The sequence below is a fragment of the Cibotium barometz genome, chromosome 24 (genome assembly GCF_041138505.1).
Source record: "Cibotium barometz isolate CiBa-2024 chromosome 24, ASM4113850v1, whole genome shotgun sequence".
NCBI classification, from domain to species: Eukaryota; Viridiplantae; Streptophyta; class Polypodiopsida; order Cyatheales; family Cibotiaceae; genus Cibotium; species Cibotium barometz.
In genome coordinates, this window is record NC_141069.1 from 20061637 (window position 1) to 20082757 (window position 21121).

The 21121-nt window shown below is 40.2% G+C and overlaps 1 protein-coding gene across 2 annotated transcripts; it reads right to left on the minus strand.

Annotated features, from left to right (window-relative positions):
* Window positions 1–1551: 1551 nt before the first annotated feature.
* LOC147624993 (uncharacterized) lies at window positions 1552–4933 on the minus strand. Of its 2 annotated transcripts, XM_086818215.1 has the most exons (4): window positions 4492–4933; window positions 3747–4089; window positions 3379–3654; window positions 1552–3153 (listed from the first exon to the last, which is right to left on the minus strand). In XM_086818215.1, exons 1-4 carry the CDS (start codon window positions 4497–4499, stop codon window positions 1972–1974), a joined length of 1809 nt encoding a protein of 602 aa, XP_086674341.1. In that variant the 5' UTR covers window positions 4500–4933; the 3' UTR covers window positions 1552–1971. The 2 variants fall into 2 exon arrangements, with proteins under 2 accessions (XP_086674341.1, XP_086674340.1); XM_086818214.1 differs by having other exon boundaries at window positions 3747–4932.
* Between the last annotated feature and the right edge of the window lie 16188 nt (window positions 4934–21121).

Genomic DNA, 21121 nt, shown 5'->3' on the forward strand with positions numbered 1-21121 from the left:
CCGCAATCCTGGCTTCCCGAAGCAGGTGAGTCTCGATCAAAACCCGGTTTTCTTCCTCAATCCACAACCAGAAAGCACCCCGAAGCAAGTGATTCTCGGACAAAACCCGGCTTGCTTCCTCAACTCACAACCAAAAAGCGAAGCAGAACTCCGCAAATCCATCTGTCAACGGGCGTGTGATTCTGGCTATTGATCCTCGAACAACCCGTCAACCCCGCGCCACACGTCATTCGCGCCGAGTGGCGTTGCCATTCCAACTTGGCCGAGTTTACAAACTCAGCCGAGTTCACAAAGTAGGCCAAGTTTACAATTTCTCACTCTCGAGACCATCCAACAGCCAGTCACGCCCAGTTCCTTACCGTCGATCCCACGTCTCCACCCTCTTAAACATCCCATGGGATTTAGCCGGCTGAGTTCACAAAGTAGGCCAAGTTTAGAGTTTCCCACCCACCCACGCCCAGTTCCTTACCGTCGATCCCACGCCTCCACCCTATTAAACATCCCATGGGATTTAGTCTTGAAGGCTATCAAGTCCTTGGACTTGAGGGCACATCCCATGGGATTTAGTCTTGAAGGCTATCAAGTCCAAGTTGAGGGCTATCAGGTCCAAGCACCACTGTTGTGGGATGGATTTTAAAAGGTGTGCAAAAGCTCCAAGCAGCGCAGGTGACTTGTGTGACGTCTCTGGAGTAAACGGCATAGTCACATGGGACGGGGAACGGGGACGGAAAAGATTGAGAATGTCCCTATGACTATAGAGTGACATGGGACGGGAATGGGAACGGGAAGATGCTACCATCCCCAACATTCCTGAGTCTAAAAATGCCCATTCCCTATGACTATGGTACACGGTTCTCTTGTGTCACATCTGTCTTCCTGTGTCAACGTGGAGCTCATTGAAATCGTTAAGTGTGTGACGTGTGTTCCCAAATAAGCTGCAATCTCAATAAAAAGCCATACTCCCTGCAAGGAAATAATTATGGTGCATGGTCATCCTATAGATGGGAGTGTCTCCAGCTCAATCCCCCTAATGCCACCGCTGATAACTCTGTTCTTTTCTTGTGGATGTGGTAAACAGGGTGGTTCATTATATTCTAGCAGTGGCAACGCATCAAAAGAGAGCCCACGTGAAGTCATCGACTTCACAACACGAGCATTCCAGCAATCTTCTACTTCCTGTGAGGGCACCAACCAGCATGGATGATTTGATGAAAGCAAGCCACGGTTAATTCTATGGGTGTTTCCAAGAGCTTGCATTCTCTCTACGTATGTGACCTATCGACAGAAGGCATCTATGTGAAGGGGACAGGCTGCAACTTTGCTAGAGAATCGTGCTGTGGTATAGAGCCTAAAAGTCATAAGAGCATCGTGGCCTAAAATCTCTCCTTGGGTCCCTTCCAAAATTGAGAAGTCTACTACCCAAAAAGCTGCCCCAAAGACACTTGCTGATTTAACCAGTGAGTCAAAGAGGAGGCAATCTATGTGAGGCCACCTGCATGGATGATGTGAGGTCGTTTCCCTAACTTAACAAAAACCAAAGTGCAATCTTGATTGTATGCGAGAAGCTTCAAATCGTCAACTCTATCATGAATAGCGTAGACTACATACTACGATATCCCCACACACATCAACACTCAAGAGCAGGTGCAGGTTTATGCATAAAGATAGTCACCATAGTAGATAAATCTGCATAGATGAACCATCGAACTGAGTTACGATCATTCTCCAAAGGTGAAGGGCAAACTGCTGCGCCAAGGCATTGGAGAGGTCCATTCCTCAGTTTATAGTAAAAACCTTGGATGGATGACCTCATTCACAAACGCCATGTAGCTGAGTCATGAAGAATGATGACCACACAAATCAGAAAGGGAACCCAGTGGGCCACAATGGAATTTGCCAGTCTGCCCAACATGACGCACCAGTTGATTTGTGTTTTGTTTTCCTTTCCGTAGATGCAAAGAATCCGATCTCTCAGAAAATTTTGCCGCTTGCTCCAAAAGACGTGGTAATTTGCGTGGCATCTCCCAAACGACAGAGGTGCATGGCAAAGAATTTTACAGGCTGGCCACCAATGTTCCATAGAACACATGATTGGTCTGCAGGGATAAGAAGCACATCCGGGGCTTCCAGTGTAGCATTAGAAGGGAGAATCTGCAAAAGGTTCCCTTCGACCACAAAAATAATAACATCGCAATTCTCATTGTTGTCTGGGTCATAAGCTTGACCACTTGAGAGTGTAATGGTGCGCCCTTCAGTTGCCCGAGTTGAGCCATAACCAAGAAGCTCTTTATCAAGGGGGTTATCATCCCCAAAGCCTGGAATCCTGGTATGGGCATCGCTTAGTGGTTTTCCAAGAAGCTTTTCATTGCCATAGCCAACCCAGCGGAAGGAAATGAAGGCTGTCTCAGGTCCCAAAGGCATGAGACCATGTAAGAGCTTTTTGGACAAGAGCACTGCGCTACCCGGTCTGAGCTCCAGTAGGTCACAGTAACGAAGCTCACCATTGTTGATTGCTCTGAAGTAGAGCATCCCCTCACGGAGCACCACTATCACTTGCTCACCATCACCTGCCACCATGTCAAACTCCATAGCCAGCATTCTCTTTCCCAGCAGAAAGTGCTTTATTCTGCCACGTGCCATTACAGTTGTAGAAGCTTCTCCTACTTTCTGAAACCTCCAAATCCCTTGCTCTTGCCAAGCTAAGGTTGCATTAGGTTCTGAAAACACTGTCAAATTATGCACTTGCAATGGGTTGTCATTACCACTATTTAGTTTACTTTCGCTCCCCAGCAAACTGCCTATGACTTGCTCTCCATTACCAAGCTTCAATCCCGAAGCTTCCTCCTTAGCTAAGGTCAACCGCACATCATTAGAAGCACCAAGGTCCATGCGATCCCCTGCAACCAGCAGTACAGGTGGCATGTAGAGACCGTGACTAGTCCCCTGTGATCCCCATGCATAATTACGTGGGTCTCTCACCTTGCAATCTGCCGAGATGAACTGCAGTAACAAGCCTCTACCGTCTCCCAGGGTTTCGCCTATACGGTATAGCGAGCCACCATGAAAGAACACACCATAGCCATCTTCCCCCTCCAAGCTCTCTAGCCGAATGTCTACAGTTCTTACCATCCTCTTGACCCTTGCTGCAAACGACTGTGAACAAAAATGGTAAATTTAAGTCAACCACTATCATAATTTCTGCTCTTCAGCAAAGCCCTAGCCAAAAAGACTGCAGCACAAATGTGTTAAAAAGGAAGCCAACCACTGTTTGTTCATCAGCAAAGCCCTGGCCAAACAGACTTATTGACCACAAACGAAGGCATAAGCAAACCAACTTCTTGGTAGCAAAGCCATACCCGAAAAGGTTTGTTTGCGTACCCTTTCTAGGAAGGCAAGTTGCTCTCGCTTGCTCGAAATCCTGAATGATTCCTCTTCAACTGTCAGCAAATTTCTCAAGATAGCCTGCAACAATCGCTCAGAGATCTTGTGAGACTGGCTGATCAGCTGCACACTGGTTCCAGAAACAAAGTTCAGAGACTTCTCACAGCCTGCAACCACCGCATCTCTATGAAACCGCTGCAAAGCCTCGTTTCTTCCTTCCCAAACCGTCATTCCATAGAGCAAAACCTTTGGTCCAATGGCCTCCTTGACAATCTGAGAAAAGCACAACAAAGAGAACGTGAGCAGTTAGAGGAGAAGAATTTCAGCATGTTAGAAGAAGTGGCAAAAATGAAAGGGATTCTCACTTGTACTATTCTTTCATGCTTGGCCAACAAGTAGCATTCTGAGAGCCAAATAAAGCAGGTTCTTTCTGCAGGCTGCACAAAGCCTTTTGCCATGACGTTTTCCCTCACTGCAGGCCAGAAACTGCTCCATTCCTCGTAGATTTTCTTCAACGCCGTGAGCTCACTCTCACCAAGAACTTTGACAGGGCCAGCAAAACCCTGGGAATTGATGCTCCTCCTGGCATTACTGGCATTATGGTCTTGCAAGATGAGTATTCTTGGCGTGGAGGTCTGCATTAGCAGAAAGTAAGTGGAAGGCAAGATCCATGCGAGCTGGCAGATCAAGATGAAGGGGAAGCAGAACCTGCGAGCAGGCGAGAGGCGATGGCGGTCTGATGCTATAGTCATTGTGGCATCTCTCTCTCTCTCTCTCTCTCTCTCTCTCTCTCTCTCTCTCTCTAAGCAGAGAATGAAACAGCTATGACCTCTGAAAATGACTAAAGCAGCCTCTGCCTCTTTATCACCTGTTCTAGCTTCTTCTGTGTAATGAAGAAAGGAAAAACATCTCACTGTCTCTCTGGCTTCATATGAACCAAAAAGACATCTCTCTCTCTCTCTCTCGCATAGACACACATGTTAGCTATAGCGTCCCGCTCGTCTTTATCTTATTTCGAAAGCGAAATTGAAGAATAACAGATCATTTGGCATTCTGCTGTGTTGAAAGAGATTTGATGCATAAGTTTGGCAAGTAAGAAAACCTTCCAACCTTGTCATCTACAGTGACAGTTCTCCAAACATGGGCGCTGTCTGTGTGGATGGATCAATAACCAAGAAACTTGAAAATGAAAAGAGGCAATGCACGCACTTGCACAGCGATGGCAGCTACAACAAAACCGCCAAAAGCACTCACTACTCATCGCGATGAAAATCCCTTACATTTCAGCTACCGTTCCTTCGAGCTTTGGCTGATACTCGAGTCTGGCTATGGCGATGAAGCTCCCCTTTTAACAGTGCTTTAATTTTTGGATTAAGATTGATTGTGTATCTTGATGACGAAAGAAACAACAACTTATTCACATTCAGGCGGCGGACATAGTAACTGTGGCAGGCAGTTTCGCTCCACCGTCCACTTTCAATGATAAAATCTTACCCTAAGGACAAACGCACTCAGCTACAAGTATACAAGCTAACACCTTTACAAGACTGTAAGCTTGCTCGCTTCTGACCCCAGCTCGAAAAACAAAAAACAAACTTGAAACTTGAAGATGAGAAAAATCACCAAGGCCTAACATCACCCCACAACAATTGGAAAGAAGGATCTAAAGTTGTTAAGAAGGAGCTAAAGTTGTTTGCAACAATAGATGTGGCTCTCTTAAATCCCAAAGCAATAGCTCAAATCACAATCTATTGAACAACGCTAGAGATTGGAGGTAGGGATTGCGATGTAATGCAATCTTAGACATGTTGGTCTTCAAACTTTCACAATTTTCGACTAGCTTGCTAAGCATTTGATTGAACTTTATAGCAACTATGCTTCAAGAGGTTACACGATGACACGGAGAGGATAGGGTAGCTTGAGCACACCAACCATCCAAGTGGGATGTAAGATGGACCATTAGTTACAAAGGCAACAATATGTGTAAGCTTACTAACATGTAAAAACAACTGCTTCAAAAGGTTACATGATTGACATGGAGAGGATAGGCTAGCTTGAGCACACTAACCATCCAAGTGGGATGTAAGATGGACCATAAGTTATAAAGGCAACAATATGTGCAAGCTTACACGGTTGGAGCGGATACGTTAGCTTGAGCACATTAACCATCCAAGTAAGATGTAAGATGGACCATAAGTTACAAAGTCAACAATAAGTGCAAGCTTACTAACATATAAAAACATGCCCCTTGGCATTTGAGTCCCTTTTCATCAACCCTAATACCCTCAACCTAATATCTACTGGTGGGAAAGCAGGATGCATTAGTGGTAGTGGTATAATTGCATCATGATAGTGGGGGGGAGGCTTGACTACATTGTTAGTGAATACTCAATACCATTTCAAAAAAACCAAATTTTTTTGGTAATTAATCATGATAGTGGGGAAGGCTTGACTACATTGTTAGTGAATATTAAATACAATTTAAAAAACATGTTTTTTTTCCATGTTGACATGGGTGGTGTGGCCATCCTACCACATTCTCAACAAGAATTAGTAGTCTTGTCTAGTACAACCAATAATCCATGATGCATATAAACAAATAGTGAATTCACCACTATTTTGTGAGAGAACACTAGGTTTTAAGTGCATGAGGAAAAAAGAGTGATGGGGGGAAAGGAAAAGCTTTAGGTGTAAAATAGCCCCCTAAGTTGGGGCTTTCTTTTATGACTAACTCTTTGTGGATCCAAAATTTGTGCTTTAGGGTTTGTAGTTTAATTGCCATAACTTAAACACAAATTCCTTTTCTTCCAATAGTAAAGAGGAGGATTGATGTGATCTTCAAATCCCTTTGATAAAACATTTTTTCCTTTTGGTAGAATCTCCATGACAGGTAGTGGCATGAGAAGAAATCACTATGAATACTTACAATTGGAAACAAGGGAAGCAAGAGAAGAGCAAATGGCCATAAGTGCCAATGGCTTTTGTGGGGCCACACCTTATGGAGGTGTTTGAAACACACCTTTAATCAACTAAAACAATATTGTGAGCCCTGCCACCCCTAGTATGTCACTCTAATTCAATGGCTTTTGTGGAGCCAAACCTTAAGAAGGTATTTAAAGTTTTATCCAAGCATACCCTAGCACAAATTGTGAACCCCACCATAGAACCACTCTTAGTATGTCACTCTTAATCAAAATTTCATGACGTTTTATGAAATTTAATTTTACTTTAAATCTTTTAAGAGAATGGGCATTGGCTTTACCAACATTTTCATTAGTGTCACCACTACTTTTTTGAAAATTTGCAATTCGTTATGTATATCATACATTTCTCTCGTCTAGCTTTGTTTGTCTTATGAAGACTTCCATGGTTTTCTTTCTTCCATTGCAAATTATTCAATTTCTAAGACCCGCTCGATTCTTGAAAAAATCATGTTTTGCCTGTAAGCTACATGCCCTTACCAAAACTTTTCCTTTATATGATCAATGATTGGAATATCGAGGTGACATATAATCAATAAAACTCGTGTGCATAGATGCTTTTGAAATGTTTCTCAACATTTTCACTTTCGCTGCATTTATGTTTATAAAGGAGTATCTTTTATATCCCATGACTTCTTTGCATGCTACCCTTAAGTATGCTCTCATTGCTGAGGCCCATATGGAAAGTCTATAAATGTGAAAAAGAAGTTGCTCTTTGTTAATAATACATGAAAGAACAAGTCGAGTAACCACCCACTACTAATTTCACCATCATCACTTAAGAAGTCTTATTTGCACTATGTGATTGTTTGGTATATATATATATATATATCACATAAAAGTGGGAGGAACCATAAAAATGCACTTTGGGTTTAAACGTAGTAATGATAAATACAAAACTCTCAAATAATTTATACTCCTTAGTCATAATTGAATATGACAATTTTCATAATAACATTACATATTTCCAATTAAAGTGATGATAATTTAAACATCTCAATCATTGTTCTTATCACCTTATCTATGCTAGTAATGGCTTTCCTTACCTTGTTGCATATACAAACTACTCATAAAATAAATTACATTTTTTCTCTCTTTTTCCCAAAAATTGCATGTATGTATATATTGTTGAGATGTCAAGCTCAACATGAGCTAACACTCACGAGGCGCCTGCATGACCATTCGACATTTATACCACTGGCGGGTTTGATAGCTGGCACCGACATATCTTCACCAGAGATTCTACAGCTGAACTACACCAACTAGTCCACATCTACTTACTCCTCTTAGCATGTTCATATTATGGACCGCTTGTATATACTCTATTATGATGTTAGTTACTTTATCTTCTTGGTAGACCTCTTTTGTTGTGTGAAGAAGCAGAAGAATTTTCAGCCTCTCACCTTGTGTGTTCTCTTCTAGGGTTTGTGTGAGTGTGTGTGTGCTTGCAAGAGCTCAAGCTCTCTTCTCCTCTGCATCTTTTCCTGGAATCAGAGCCTGGTTCATGCTAAGGGCTGAGCAGCAAGAAAGAAAAGCATAAGAAGTGGTATGAGAGTAAGAGCTTCATTTACTCTTCCCCCTTTGTGTTAGCTACTATACCCTTATCTCGGGAGCTCTTCAGGAGGCACCGGCAAACGAACTCCGATTGAGGAGCTTTCTTCGCGGGGAAGAAAGTTATAGGGTAACTATACTGTCTTATTAGATGTCCTATTGGACAAAATCTTTCAGGCCAAAAACACGTTTCGATCGCATTTGAACCTCCGTTTTTTAGTTCACAATCATTGCGGGTAAGTTTTGATTCTCTGCAGAACTCTGTTTTTGGAACTGCAAGACAGGCGATTGGTTGTGCAGACACTGTGTGTGCTGCAAAGAGGTCTCAAAGTTACCATTGGGTGTATGTATACAAAGTAAGGTCATTGGTTGTGATAGTTTGTACCGTTGCAGAGAATACAACAATTTGTGCAGGTCAAGCAAGAGTGCTGTTATTAGTAAATTTGTGTTGCAGAAAAGATGTCGAATGATGAAATAAACCAAATTGTTGCAGAAAAGATGTCGAATGATGGAATAAACCAAATTGTTGCAGAGAAGCTTGACAAGAATAAATTCCATGCTTGGAGGTTTAGATTGACCAATTTCCTGATTGGAAAAGGTTACTGAGACTACATTGAAGGTGAACAACATGAGGAGGCACCGGAGAATAATCCAACTGCTGCAGATATAAAAGAGTTCAAGGATTGGAATCAAGGAGCAAGGAAAGTCATGTATTGGCTTTCTATCAGCATACAAGACACTATGATTGGGCATATACAGGATGCCAAGTCACCTAAGGAGGCTTGGGACACCTTGTTGAAGCTGTATGAAACCAACACCAAGGCACAAAAAATTCAGTTGAAGAATGAGCTTCATGTTATGGAGAAGAAGAATATGTCTATGAATGATTATGCTTTGAGAAGATCAAGGGCATTGTGGAATCCCTTGCATCAATTGGTGTTTCTGTGGATGATGATGGTAAGGTGGAAGTGTGTTTGCGTGGTCTCGGGCCACAATACAATGCGTTTAAGACGTCTATTTAGACTCGGGAGAACATTCCCAACTTCACAGATTTGGTGTCAATGTTGATCATTGAAGAGAAGAACTTGGGTGAAGATCAACAGTCTTCACAAAACAAAAACAGTTCAGAGAAGCAAGGCTTCTACACAAGTTCAGGTAGAGGACGAGGTAGAGGTCGTGGACGTGGCCAAGGTGGTGGCCGAACAGGTAATCAGAATGGTCAGCAACAACAACAGTCCCAGGATTCACAACAACAACATACAGGTGGAAGAGCCGGTTTAGAGGCAAGGGGAGTTAACGAGGTCGTGGTAATTAGCAAAGGCAGCATAACGATACACGAGGCTATTTTTATTGTGGTAAGCCTGGGCATGTGTAGGCAGATTTCTATAAGAAGCAGAGTGATATGCGAAATGGAAAAGTACAACAAAACAACTATGCATCCTCTAGTAGAAATAATGAGGATAATAAGAGGTTGTTTGTTAAGCAACATGTGGTTAATGTTGTGTCTGGAAATGATGTAGCAGCATGTAAAGATGAAAACGGAATCGTTCTCTAAGATAGCTTGTGGAACACTTGAGAAATTCAACACATAAATTCAACCATGAAAACACATGCTTTGCAGGTTTCAACAAAATCAAATAAATTGAACAAAAACATAGCAAACATAATACTTAGCTCCAAGACAAACATGCTGGGTGCAATCTTCCCCCCCCTTGTGCATGGCCTTCCCCACACAAGAGTATTTTTATTAGCTTTCAACCAAAAATAGGCCATAGCCCCCAAAAATATACAAAGTGTGCTTTTAGAGAGCACGACACTCTTCCACAACAAAAATAGAGTGTCCCAAAAATTGGGGATAGAGTAAAGCCTACATTATAAATGTATTTTTCCCAATGTATCAAAATGGAAAAATCAACTACTAAGGTTACAAGCTACGCTTGTAAAAATAAATATGATGCGCATAAGAAACATTCTCCTTGACATTATTCATCAATCCTCATAATCTTCATCACCTGAAAATATAAGCCCAATTAATAATTAAATTAATCCCATAAATATTAAACAAGCACAAACCATCACCAACTCATGACTACCAGGCATAAGTACCCCAGGAATCACCCTGCCATACAAACCTAACTGAAATAATCATAGATGGCCCCAAGCATAGGTCATATACCGCACGTATTAATATTTATAGTGGTGTCACCCATGATATTAACCTAGCCGGCATGACGCAAGTGTAACCTAGGCGTCCCCAAATTACTCAAGAGGGGAAAATAATATTCTTAAAGAGGACTTAAAATATATTCTCATGACATCCCTCTTGCTTGAGTTTGCAATTGTCCTCAATTGCAGGTTTGTTGTGTTTGAAAAGAACGAAGGATCTCAGGATAAGCTCAGAAAAATTTCTCGAGCATCCATTTTGCATCTTCTTGAGGATGGTTTTTGAATGTCAAAAGATATTTGATGTATTGGTTTCTAGTTCTTGTTGTTGTCGTCTCTTGATCAATAATAGCATCAGGAACTAAGACTTCTTCCTCTCCTTCAACAAGAGGTGGTTCCTCATAAATTGGGTGAGAAGGAAGTGTTCCTCGAAAGGGTTTCACGAGATGAATATGGAAAGAGTTGTGGATATTCCAATTAGATGGCAACTCTAGTCTATAGGCCACATCGTTAATCTTTTTAATAATTTTAAATGGTCCATAGTATCTAGGTGCAAGTTAACTGCAGGGAATTTTTCCACACTCTTCAATCGTCTCTTTCTCAATTCTCAAAAGTACATAATCACCTTCTTGGAATGAAAAATCTTTACGCTTCCTATTTGCTTGAAATGTATACTTCTCTTGAGCTCTTGTAATACAATCACGCACTTCAGATAAAATGCGATCAAAGTCTTGAGTATATTGGTCAGCAGCTTCAATCTTATGGGAGAGTCTAGTAGCCGGAATAGGCAAAGCTCTACCATAGATAATCTCAAATGGTGCTCGACCAGTAGCAGAATGAGGAGTATTATTATAAGCAAATTGGAGTAGATGTATGTACTTATCCCATGAACTAGGTTGCTGGGAAACATAGGCTCTAAGCATATCCAAGATAGTGCTATTTGTGACTTCGGTCTGTCCATTTGATTCAGGATGAAAAGCTGTAGAAAAATCTAACTTAGTGCCTAAGTTTGAGAAAAGAGCAATCCAAAAGTGACTACAAAATTTGGAATCTCTATCAGAAACTATCACTTTGGGTAGACCATGATGAACAAAGATTTGCTTGACAAATATGGTCGCAGCTTGCTGAGAGTCAGTGTCTTTTTACATGGAATGAAATAGGCTTGGTTACTAAACCTGTCCACTATTGTCCAAATCATGTCATGATGACTGGAAGTAATAGGAAAGCATGTAATGAAGTCCATAGACACTTGTTCCCATGGTCGGTCTGGAATGGGTAAAGGGATAAGCAATCCCAAAGCTTTGCCTTTGTAGCTTTTAATTGCTTGATAAATGTTACACTCAGCTACAAATTTTGCTACATCATTTTTCAAATGAGGCCAAAAGAATTCTCGAGAAACTACTTGAAGTGTTGCGGAAACTCCTCTATGTCCCATGAATGGTGGTTGGTGGGTTGAGTAACACATAATCTTTTCTCAAAGAAAAGATAGCCATCATTATGAGAATAATTTCCTTGAGGTGTCCAATTGTTTTCACGCAATTTGATCCATATCTCAGAAAAATCTGGATCTACTTCATAAGTTTCTTTCATAAGTACAAATGGTTCACTTTCAATAGCGGAAATGTTGTTGATATGTGGTCTTCTACTTAAAGCATCGGCAACAACATTTTCCTTTCCAGGTTGGTATTGAATCATGGGTTGGAAACTTTGTATGAAAGATGCCCATTTGATGTGCCTATCTGAAATAAGGGGTTGCGAAAGCAAATGCCTAATGCTTTGTTGATCAGTCTTGATAAGAAATTATGAACCCATTAGGTAATGCTTCCAAATCTTCAAGGCATGCACAACTGCTGTTAATTCCTTGTCATATGTACTATAATTTGTTTCAGCAGGTTTTAGCTTTCGACTTTCATAGGCAATAGGATGGTTGTCTTGCATAAGCACAGCACCAAAACCTTTGCCACTAGCATCAGTTACTACCACAAAGAATGGTCTTTGAAAGTCAGGTAGTGCAAGAACTGGTGCATGAGTTAATGCATCCTTGAGTACTAGAAAAGATTTATCTTGACTTTCGGTCCAATGAAAAAATGTAGTTTTCTTGAGAAGTTCCGTCAAAGGATCTGCAATATAAGCGAAATTCTTGACAAACTTCCTATAGTAACTACATAGACCTAAAAAAGATCTAAGGTCATGAATATCTCGAGGTGTAGGCCAAGAGGCTATACACTCAATCTTTTTAGGATCCACACGGATTCCTTCAGCTGACACTATATGGCCTAAGTATTCAATCTCTTTTTGAAAGAAAGAACTCTTTTTAGGATTGACATACAATTCATTTTCTCTCAAAAGGTTAAACACTTGCTCCAAGTGTTGCTCATGCTCTTGACGATTCTTGCTGAAAACAAGAATATCATCAAAGAACACCACAACAAAGCTTTGAAACTTTAGGAAAATGCAATTCATCATACGACTGAATGTAACTGAAGCATTGGTCAAACCAAATGGCATAACCAAAAACTCATAATGGCCAGTCTGAAATGCAGTCTTGAATATGTCTGTGACTCAGTCATGCGTACTTGATGATAACCAGACTTTAAGTCAATCTTGCTAAAGACCTTTGAACCTCTAAGCTTGTCAAGTAAGTCATCTACCCTAGGGATAGGGTATCTATTCTTGACAGTGATTTTGTTCAATGCTCGGTAGTCAACACACATTCGGAAAGTTCCATTCTTCTTCTTAACAAGAAGGACTGGAGCTCCAAAGGGTGAACTACTAGGTCTAATAAGGCCTCTTTCTAACAAATCCTCGATTTGTTTTTGGATTTCTTTTTGCTCTAAATTGTTGACTCTATAAAAGGAGCTTTACAAGGTGGAGAGTTGCCTGGCAATAAAAGTCAATACTATGGTCTTCAGGCCTAGACTTCGGTAATCTTGGAGGTAAATCTTCCATAAAACAATCCCTGAATTTGGAGATATAAGGATCAAGTTTTGGACTTTTGGATGTGTTAAACTCAGCATTAAGCTGGTTAACCCAAACCATATAAGTCTTCTCCCTTTTCCTAAGAGCTCGCTTTGCTTGAGTATGACTCAATAAAGGGCTCATCTCTCCTTTGACTAGACATCGGAGGAAAATATTTTCATTGTCCTTCCTTACACAAATGCTATGTGTATCATAGTCTATAATAGGGTTGTACATATGTCTCCAAGGCATACCCAATATTACATCTACGCCTTGTAAAGGTGCAACTAAGAAATCCCTTTTTCTGTTAAGGAATTGACGCTTAAAGTTAAACCTTTCACCTCTTGCATGCATTTATACTTGGTTCCAGTAAATGCGGCTTTAACTCTATAATGTGTAGGTGAAGGTTGAATGTTTAAAGCTCTAATTGCCTTTTCAGAAATAAAGTCATGAGTGCTACCATCGTCATGCAAAACAATGACTTCATGCTCATTAATTTTTCCTTTTATTTTGAGTAGCGAATGAGCTTAAGGCTTACCTTCTGCTTCTGAATAGTCAGGGTCAGAGTTACCCTCTTGCTTGAGCGATTCATCTTCATTGTTGTCCCCTTCAAGCATATTGACTCGTGCCGCAGGTGCCAGATTCTTTGCACGTTCTGGGCAATTTGGTGCTATATGTCCTTCTTTATGACATCGAAAACATTTGATTGGAGGACCTTTGGGCTTGCCACCATTGACTTTCTTTGAATTTGATTCGCCTTTAACCATCTCCTTGCCTTTATCAAACCCCGGCTTATGAAAATTTCTTGAAGCATGAAAGATTTAGAAAAAGGTTTAGAGTGGTTACTCTCAAATGACTTGGCCTCTCTAAGAAAACCATTTTTGCGTTCGGAATTTGTTGCCAAAGATATAGCTGTAGAAAGTGAATGAGGTCTAAACATGTTCACATCGGCCCTAATTATAGACTTAAGGCCCGAAATGAATTTCCTCTTTTGGTCCTTCTCATTGACTTTCTCCACAACCTGTACCTGTAGTAATGTATTCCAAAACTTCTCCACATACTGAGACATGCTTTCTTTTTTAAGTTGATGCAATGTATCCCATTGATGCCTAACTTTAGATTTAAATTGTGAAGGTAAGAAATGCTTTTTTACTAGCCTTTGAAACCTTTTCCCTGAATCCGGTTTGTCACGTCCTTGCTTGATGACGCTCCACCATAAAACTGCGCTATCCACCATGTGATTAGCCGCACATTTGATCTTGTCCTTCTCGGAAAATTTCTCCCCCGAAAAGTAGTCATCCAATTGACTAAGCCATGCCAAAAGGACTCGAGCATCTTTCTTGCCATCATAATTCTAAAATGAAAAAGCTTTACGACTGATTTTAGAATCTTTCCGTGAATTTTGTGCTTGAAGTGTAGTATTGACAGCTCTTTGGATGATGTCATCTTCGTCATCATCATAAGATGGCAAAGAGTCACGCTTACGCCTTCGACTCGTGAGCTGTCGCTCCAATTCAATTCGCATCACTCTCTCTTCTACAATTTGTTGTTGTAGAGATTGGAGTTGCTCTTGAATTGTAGGTGAAATAGGAAAATTTACCATAATGCTCATGCAAACAATGTAAATAAGTAAAATTGATATTATTTGATGTATGTAAATAAATCAAATGATTGTACTTATCTCAATTCTCCTGCAATTTGATTTGCATTGAAACTGAACAAAGACTTGGTTCAATGGTTGGGTCGAATTCCCTTCGTTTCGCACAAGTCCCGAGCAATTCCGAGTGATTTAGGAGACTTGGGCTAGTCGAAATACTGAAGAAATAATTTTTTGCACCTTGAACACTGCTCAAACAATTTTAAAAACTTGGCCAAACCTCTGTAATAATTTTTGAGATTTTTTAGAATTTTTTCAAAAATTATTTTAAAATTTTCTGGCATTTATTTGGCCTTTTTAAGCCTCTTTGAGCCTTGAAAAATCAATTTTCTGCACCCAAAAATATGAAAATTGTAATTCTTTGGAATTTCCCTTGAAATAGAAAAATAGGTAGTGTGAAAGCTCCAAAAGTTGATGTGACATGCATTGGGCTTGGGAAAAGTAGAATTGGGTTAAGATTAAGATTTGGCTTAATTGAGATTAAGCAATTAATGCTTAATTGATTTTTTTGGTCTTCTTCTTCTCACATTTTTTGCCCGTGAGGCTGCAAATCGGCGCCTCAATTTTTGCTTGATTTTATTTATTTTTTCATGTGGCTAAAGCTCACACATCATACAGTCCGTCCATTTATAGGTTGCTTCTACCTTGATCCTTTGCAAAAACTGAGCAAATCACATGAGGTTTTTGGCTATGGGGAATCCATCTATATGGTTGGATTTGAAATTCATGAAGCTTTGAGCAAAACCACTTTTTGATGAAGAAGAATGGTTTTGGGAAGAGGTAAGTGGGTTTGAGAAGTAGAGCTAGTTTGAGAATTTAAATTTTTGGTTAAAGACCACAAACCCTTCTTTTGCCCACCGGTTAAAAGCCTGCAACTTTCTTGAGAGTGGTGTTGATGAAGACCTTTCCCACCTTTCCACAAATCTCCTAGCACCTGGCTCTGATACCACTGAAAACGGAATCGTTCTCTAGGATAGCTTGTGGAACACTTGAGAAATTCAACACATAAATTCAACCATGAAAACACATGCTTTGCAGGTTTCAACAAAATCAAATAAATTGAACAAAAACATAGCAAACATAATACTTAGCTCCAAGACAAACATGCTGGGTGCAATCTTCCCCCCCCTTGTGCGTGGCCTTCCCCACACAAGAGTATTTTTATTAGCTTTCAACCTTCCTTGATTCAATCCACCTCTTTTGCTTGATTCTCTCCACCTCTTCCCAGAATATCTCCACACCTCCTAAATCTCCTCATGCTACCCTTTATTCTCTCCTAGTAGACACTTCTCACCTTTTCATAGGTTCTCTCACATTTACAGATTCTCTTTTACAGCCTCTTGCCAAGGGCTTGTTCCCGCACACACCCTATTCACTTGTATATTTCAACACCTCCCCTCAAGTGAATACTCCTAGCACACCTGAACCCTATACCAAGTTTCCCTCTTACTTGATAGTCCGCGACCAGTGCCTCAAGTCCCTAAACTCATAGTCCTTGACACTCTCTGTCTATGTGTCCAAGGCTACTACAAGTGCCCGTGACCTTGACTAAAGTGCTCAAACATACATCTACCACATGGCCTACATCATCAGTGACTCAGAGGTGGTTTTACTCTGTTGGGGCAGGTTACATTGGGTTGTGGGGTTTCTCTCTCTCTCTCTCTCTCTCTCTCTCTCTCTCTCTCTCTCTCTCTCTCTCTCTCTCTGTGAAAAGATGATCTGACTCCACTTCCTTAGGAGTCTCCATGGAGTTTGCCGATGTCGTTCCTTCTCCATTGGGTTTGCTGTAGCAGTCTCTTGCCATTGTCCTGGCTTTCCACAGTTGTGGCAACAAGTGAAGGTCCTTCTTCCTACTCCGCCTCTTCCTCGTCCTTGTCCTCGAGAGAATCCTCCTCAGGTGAAGAATGCTTTTTCTTCTCCTTTTGTTGAGTCGAGCCATTTCTTCTCTTTGCCTCTGGTCTCTTGCTCTAGTAGAGCTCCTTCTATCTCATGCAGCTTCAATTCAGGCACATTTTTTAATGTTGCTACAATGTTTTTATATTCACCTTTGTCCACACTCTTCAGAAGCACTGCTAGTGCCTCATTACCTTCTACCTTTTTGCCAATAGCTGCTAGTTGTTGCTTAATGCTTTTATATCTGTTCAAGTGTATGATTAAAGGTTCACTTTCCTTCATATCCAATTTGTAGAATTGCATTAATAGATTTATCTTTGAATTTTTAGCTTGTGTGCCAAATAATTTATTAAGTTCATCCCATGCATCTTTTGCCCGTTGTATCCCTGTGATGTGATCAATGATTTCATCATTTAAACTGAGTGTGATAAGTCCCAATGCTTTTTCATTCCTGCTCTTCCACTCATTTTCCCCTCTCACCTCTGGGCATTCATCTCTTCCCTCAACTAGCCCCCACAGATTTTTCCTCATGAGCAGATACATGGTTTTTGTCTGCCATGTGTAAAACTACTCCCCATTAAATTTGGCTATCTCTTGTGCCATACTCATGATGTGAAGGGGGTCTTACCTCTTGATCCAATTTCAAGATTCAAGGGTAGTGTCTACCCTTTTACAACTCAATCTGGTGTTTAGGAAATGATTACAACAGATTTATCAGCATAAAATCACCAAAAATTACATTAAATCAAGGGTAACCAATTTGTACGGCATGGTTGGAGTATCAAACCATACCCCAATTGAAATATGAAGTTATAAGGATATGTATGAGATATGGTTAATTTGAACCCTCAATTGTACCAAAAAATAGTGATTAGTACTAACTAATCACTGATTAGCAAATTAATCCTCTATTTTGTGTGCAAAAAATAGAGTATGCGCGGGGAGTCTAGATCTGAGGCCTTAAAGTTCAAATGAGCTCAAATGCTTTCAAGGCCATCAATAGAAATTAGTCTAGTAGAGGATTAAGCCAAGAAACACAAGATTTGACCAAACATTGAATGCTTAATCTCTGTTTTACCAAAGTCACCTGCAGATTTGATGAAGAGCTGGGATCTCACTGTAGACTTGATCAAAGCAAATTCTATCTTCACCAGCTTGTAGAGCACCCTTGAAAACCCCTAGGGCTAAGAGGAATTAGACCCATTGCAATTGAAGAAGAAGAGATATCATTTTTCCTCAGAAAAAATGGTGCGTGTAAATTAGCAAAAATCGTGAGCTTTTCTTGGCGGTTTGCAGTGCCGATTCGCTTGGCTGGTGGACTGTGGGGAGGCTAGCTATGTATGGCTCAAGTGGCTTGCCCTAATGTTGCTCTTGCAGGGAGATCAAGCCCCTCCACTGGCTCGGGGTACAGTGAGCTACTTAAAAATAGCTTAAAAAGTGATTATTTCTTAATCATCTACTAATCCTAATTAGTTAGATAATGGGCTCATAAATTTGATGGATTCTAGGCTAGGCTCTGATACCATGTTAAAATTACAGCAATGTGATGAGCTATGGTGGTGGATCAAATGCTAGAATCAACATCATTAACAAAGAGATTAGATGATAGTTAAGATGTGATTAGTGATGAGCAATTGGATGATAGCTTAATGTAGGCATGGATAATCAAAAACCAACAAATTCTTATTAGGCCAATGCCTCAATTTATAGAGTTTACATCCAAGCATCCAATCCCACTGATTTCTCCTTGATTCACTCCACCTCTTTTGCTTGATTCTCTCCATGTCTTCTCAGAATCTCTCCACACCTCCTAAATCTCCTCATGCTACCCTTTATTCTCTCCCAGTAGATACTTCTCACCTTTTCACAGGTTCTCTCACATTTACAGATTCTCTTTTACAGCCTCTTGCCAAGGGCTTGTTCCCGCACACACCCTATTCACTTGTATATTTCAACAGAGACGTCCTCCATTGACTCTCCGAGAGCTGTTGCAACTTTATCAGATTAGGTCTCCACGACCTCATTCACAAAACGGTCAAAATGCTTCCCCAGCATTCTTGACATAAAACAGTCATTTAAAAATATCATAAATACAGTTTAACAAACTCTCGTCTTTCCATATTGTTCTACATCAATTCTCATTTATTTCATATGTATTCCCATTCTCATCACATCAATTCTCATTTATTTCATACTAGTATTCCCATTCTCATCACATTAATTTCCATCTCATCACATCTTTTCTCATTTATCCGCATCAGATCTCATCCACTCGCATCTACCCATATCCACATCTCATCACATCATATTCGTTCACATCACACATCACATCTATCTCCAACATCACATCTATCTCCATTTACATCTATCTCCATTTATCCACATCACTCACATCTACCCATATCCACATCTCATCACATCATATTCGTTCACATCACACATCACATCTATCTCCATTTACATCACATCACATTCATTCATATCCATCACATTCATTCGTTCATATCCACCACATACATTCTCATAACCATCCCATCACATACATTCAATCATATCCATCACATTCATTCGTTCAAATACACCACATACATTCTCATAACCATCCCGTCACATACATTCTATCCACATTATATCACATCACTTCTATCCACATCATATCTCATTCATACACATCTCATCTCATTCATCTACATCCATCCAATCGTTCACATGTACGACTTCTCACATCTATCCATACATTCATATATATCACTTCACATCCACATAATTTCATGTCACATCACATCTCTTTACATCACATCACATTCTTTCACATACACATCTATATCCATTCTTTCACATACATCCACATCCATTCTTTCACATACTCATTCACATCCATTCTTCACATACACATCCATATCCATTCTTCACATACACATTCACATCCATTCTTTCACATACTCATTCACATCCATTCTTCACATACACATTCACATCCATTCTTTCACATACATCCACTCACATCCCATATCATTCATTTACATCCTGATTCACATGACATTACACCTCATCCATTAATTCACATCTATATGATTCACATCACATCTCATCACATCTATTCACCTCACATCTCATCACCTCTATTCACATCACATCCATCCATCCATTCATTCACATCCATCAAATTCACATCACTTCTCATCACATCTATTCACCTCACATCTCATCACCCCTATTCACATCACATCTATTCACCTCACATCTCATCACCCCTATTCACATCACATCCATCCATCCATTCATTCACATCTATCTGATTCACATCACATCTATTTACCTCACATCTCATCACCTCTATTCACATCACATCCATCCATCCATTTATTCACATCCATCTGATTCACATCACTTCTCATCACATCTATTCACCTCACATGTCATCACCTCTATTCACATCACATCCATCCATCCATTCATTCACATCTATCTGATTCACATCACATCTCATCACATCTATTCACCTCACATCATCTCATCACCTCTATTCACATCACATCCATCCATCCATTCATTCACATCTATCTGATTCACATCACATCTCATCACATCTATTCACCTCACATCTCATCACCTCTATTCACATCACATCCATCCATCCATTCATTCACATCTATCTGATTCACATCACATCTATTCACCTCACATCATCTCATCACCTCTATTCACATCACATCCATCCATCCATTCATTCACATCTATCTGATTCACATCACATCTCATCACATCTATTCACCTCACATCTCATCACCTCTATTCACATCACATCCATCCATCCATTCATTCACATCCATCTGATTCACATCACTTCTCATCACTTCTATTCACCTCACATCTCATCACCTCTATTCACATCACATCCATCCATCCATTCATTCACATCCATCTGATTCACATCACTTCTCATCACTTCTATTCACCTCACATCTCATCACCTCTATTCACATCACATCCATCCATCCATTCATTCACATCTATCTGATTCACACACATCTCATCACATCTATTCACCTCACATCTCATCACCTCTATTCACATCACATCCATCCATCCATCCATTCACATCTATCTAATTCACATCACATCTCATCACCTTACATCACATCCATCCATCCATTCATTCACATTTATCTGATTCACATCACATCTCATCACATCTATTCATCTCACATCTCATCACCTCTATTCACATCACATCCATCACCTCTATTCACATCACATCCATCCATCCATTCATTCACATCCATGTGATTCACATCACTTCTCATCACATCTATTCACCTCACATCTCATCACCTCTATTCACATCACATCCACCATCCATTCATTCACATTTATCTGATCACATCACATCTCATCACATCTATTCACGTCACATCGCATCACCTCTATTCACATGACATCCATCCATCCATTCATTCACATCTATCTGGTTCACATCACATCTCATCTATTCATAGAATTTAAACATAGAATTTAAGAGAGTTCTAATTTTGAT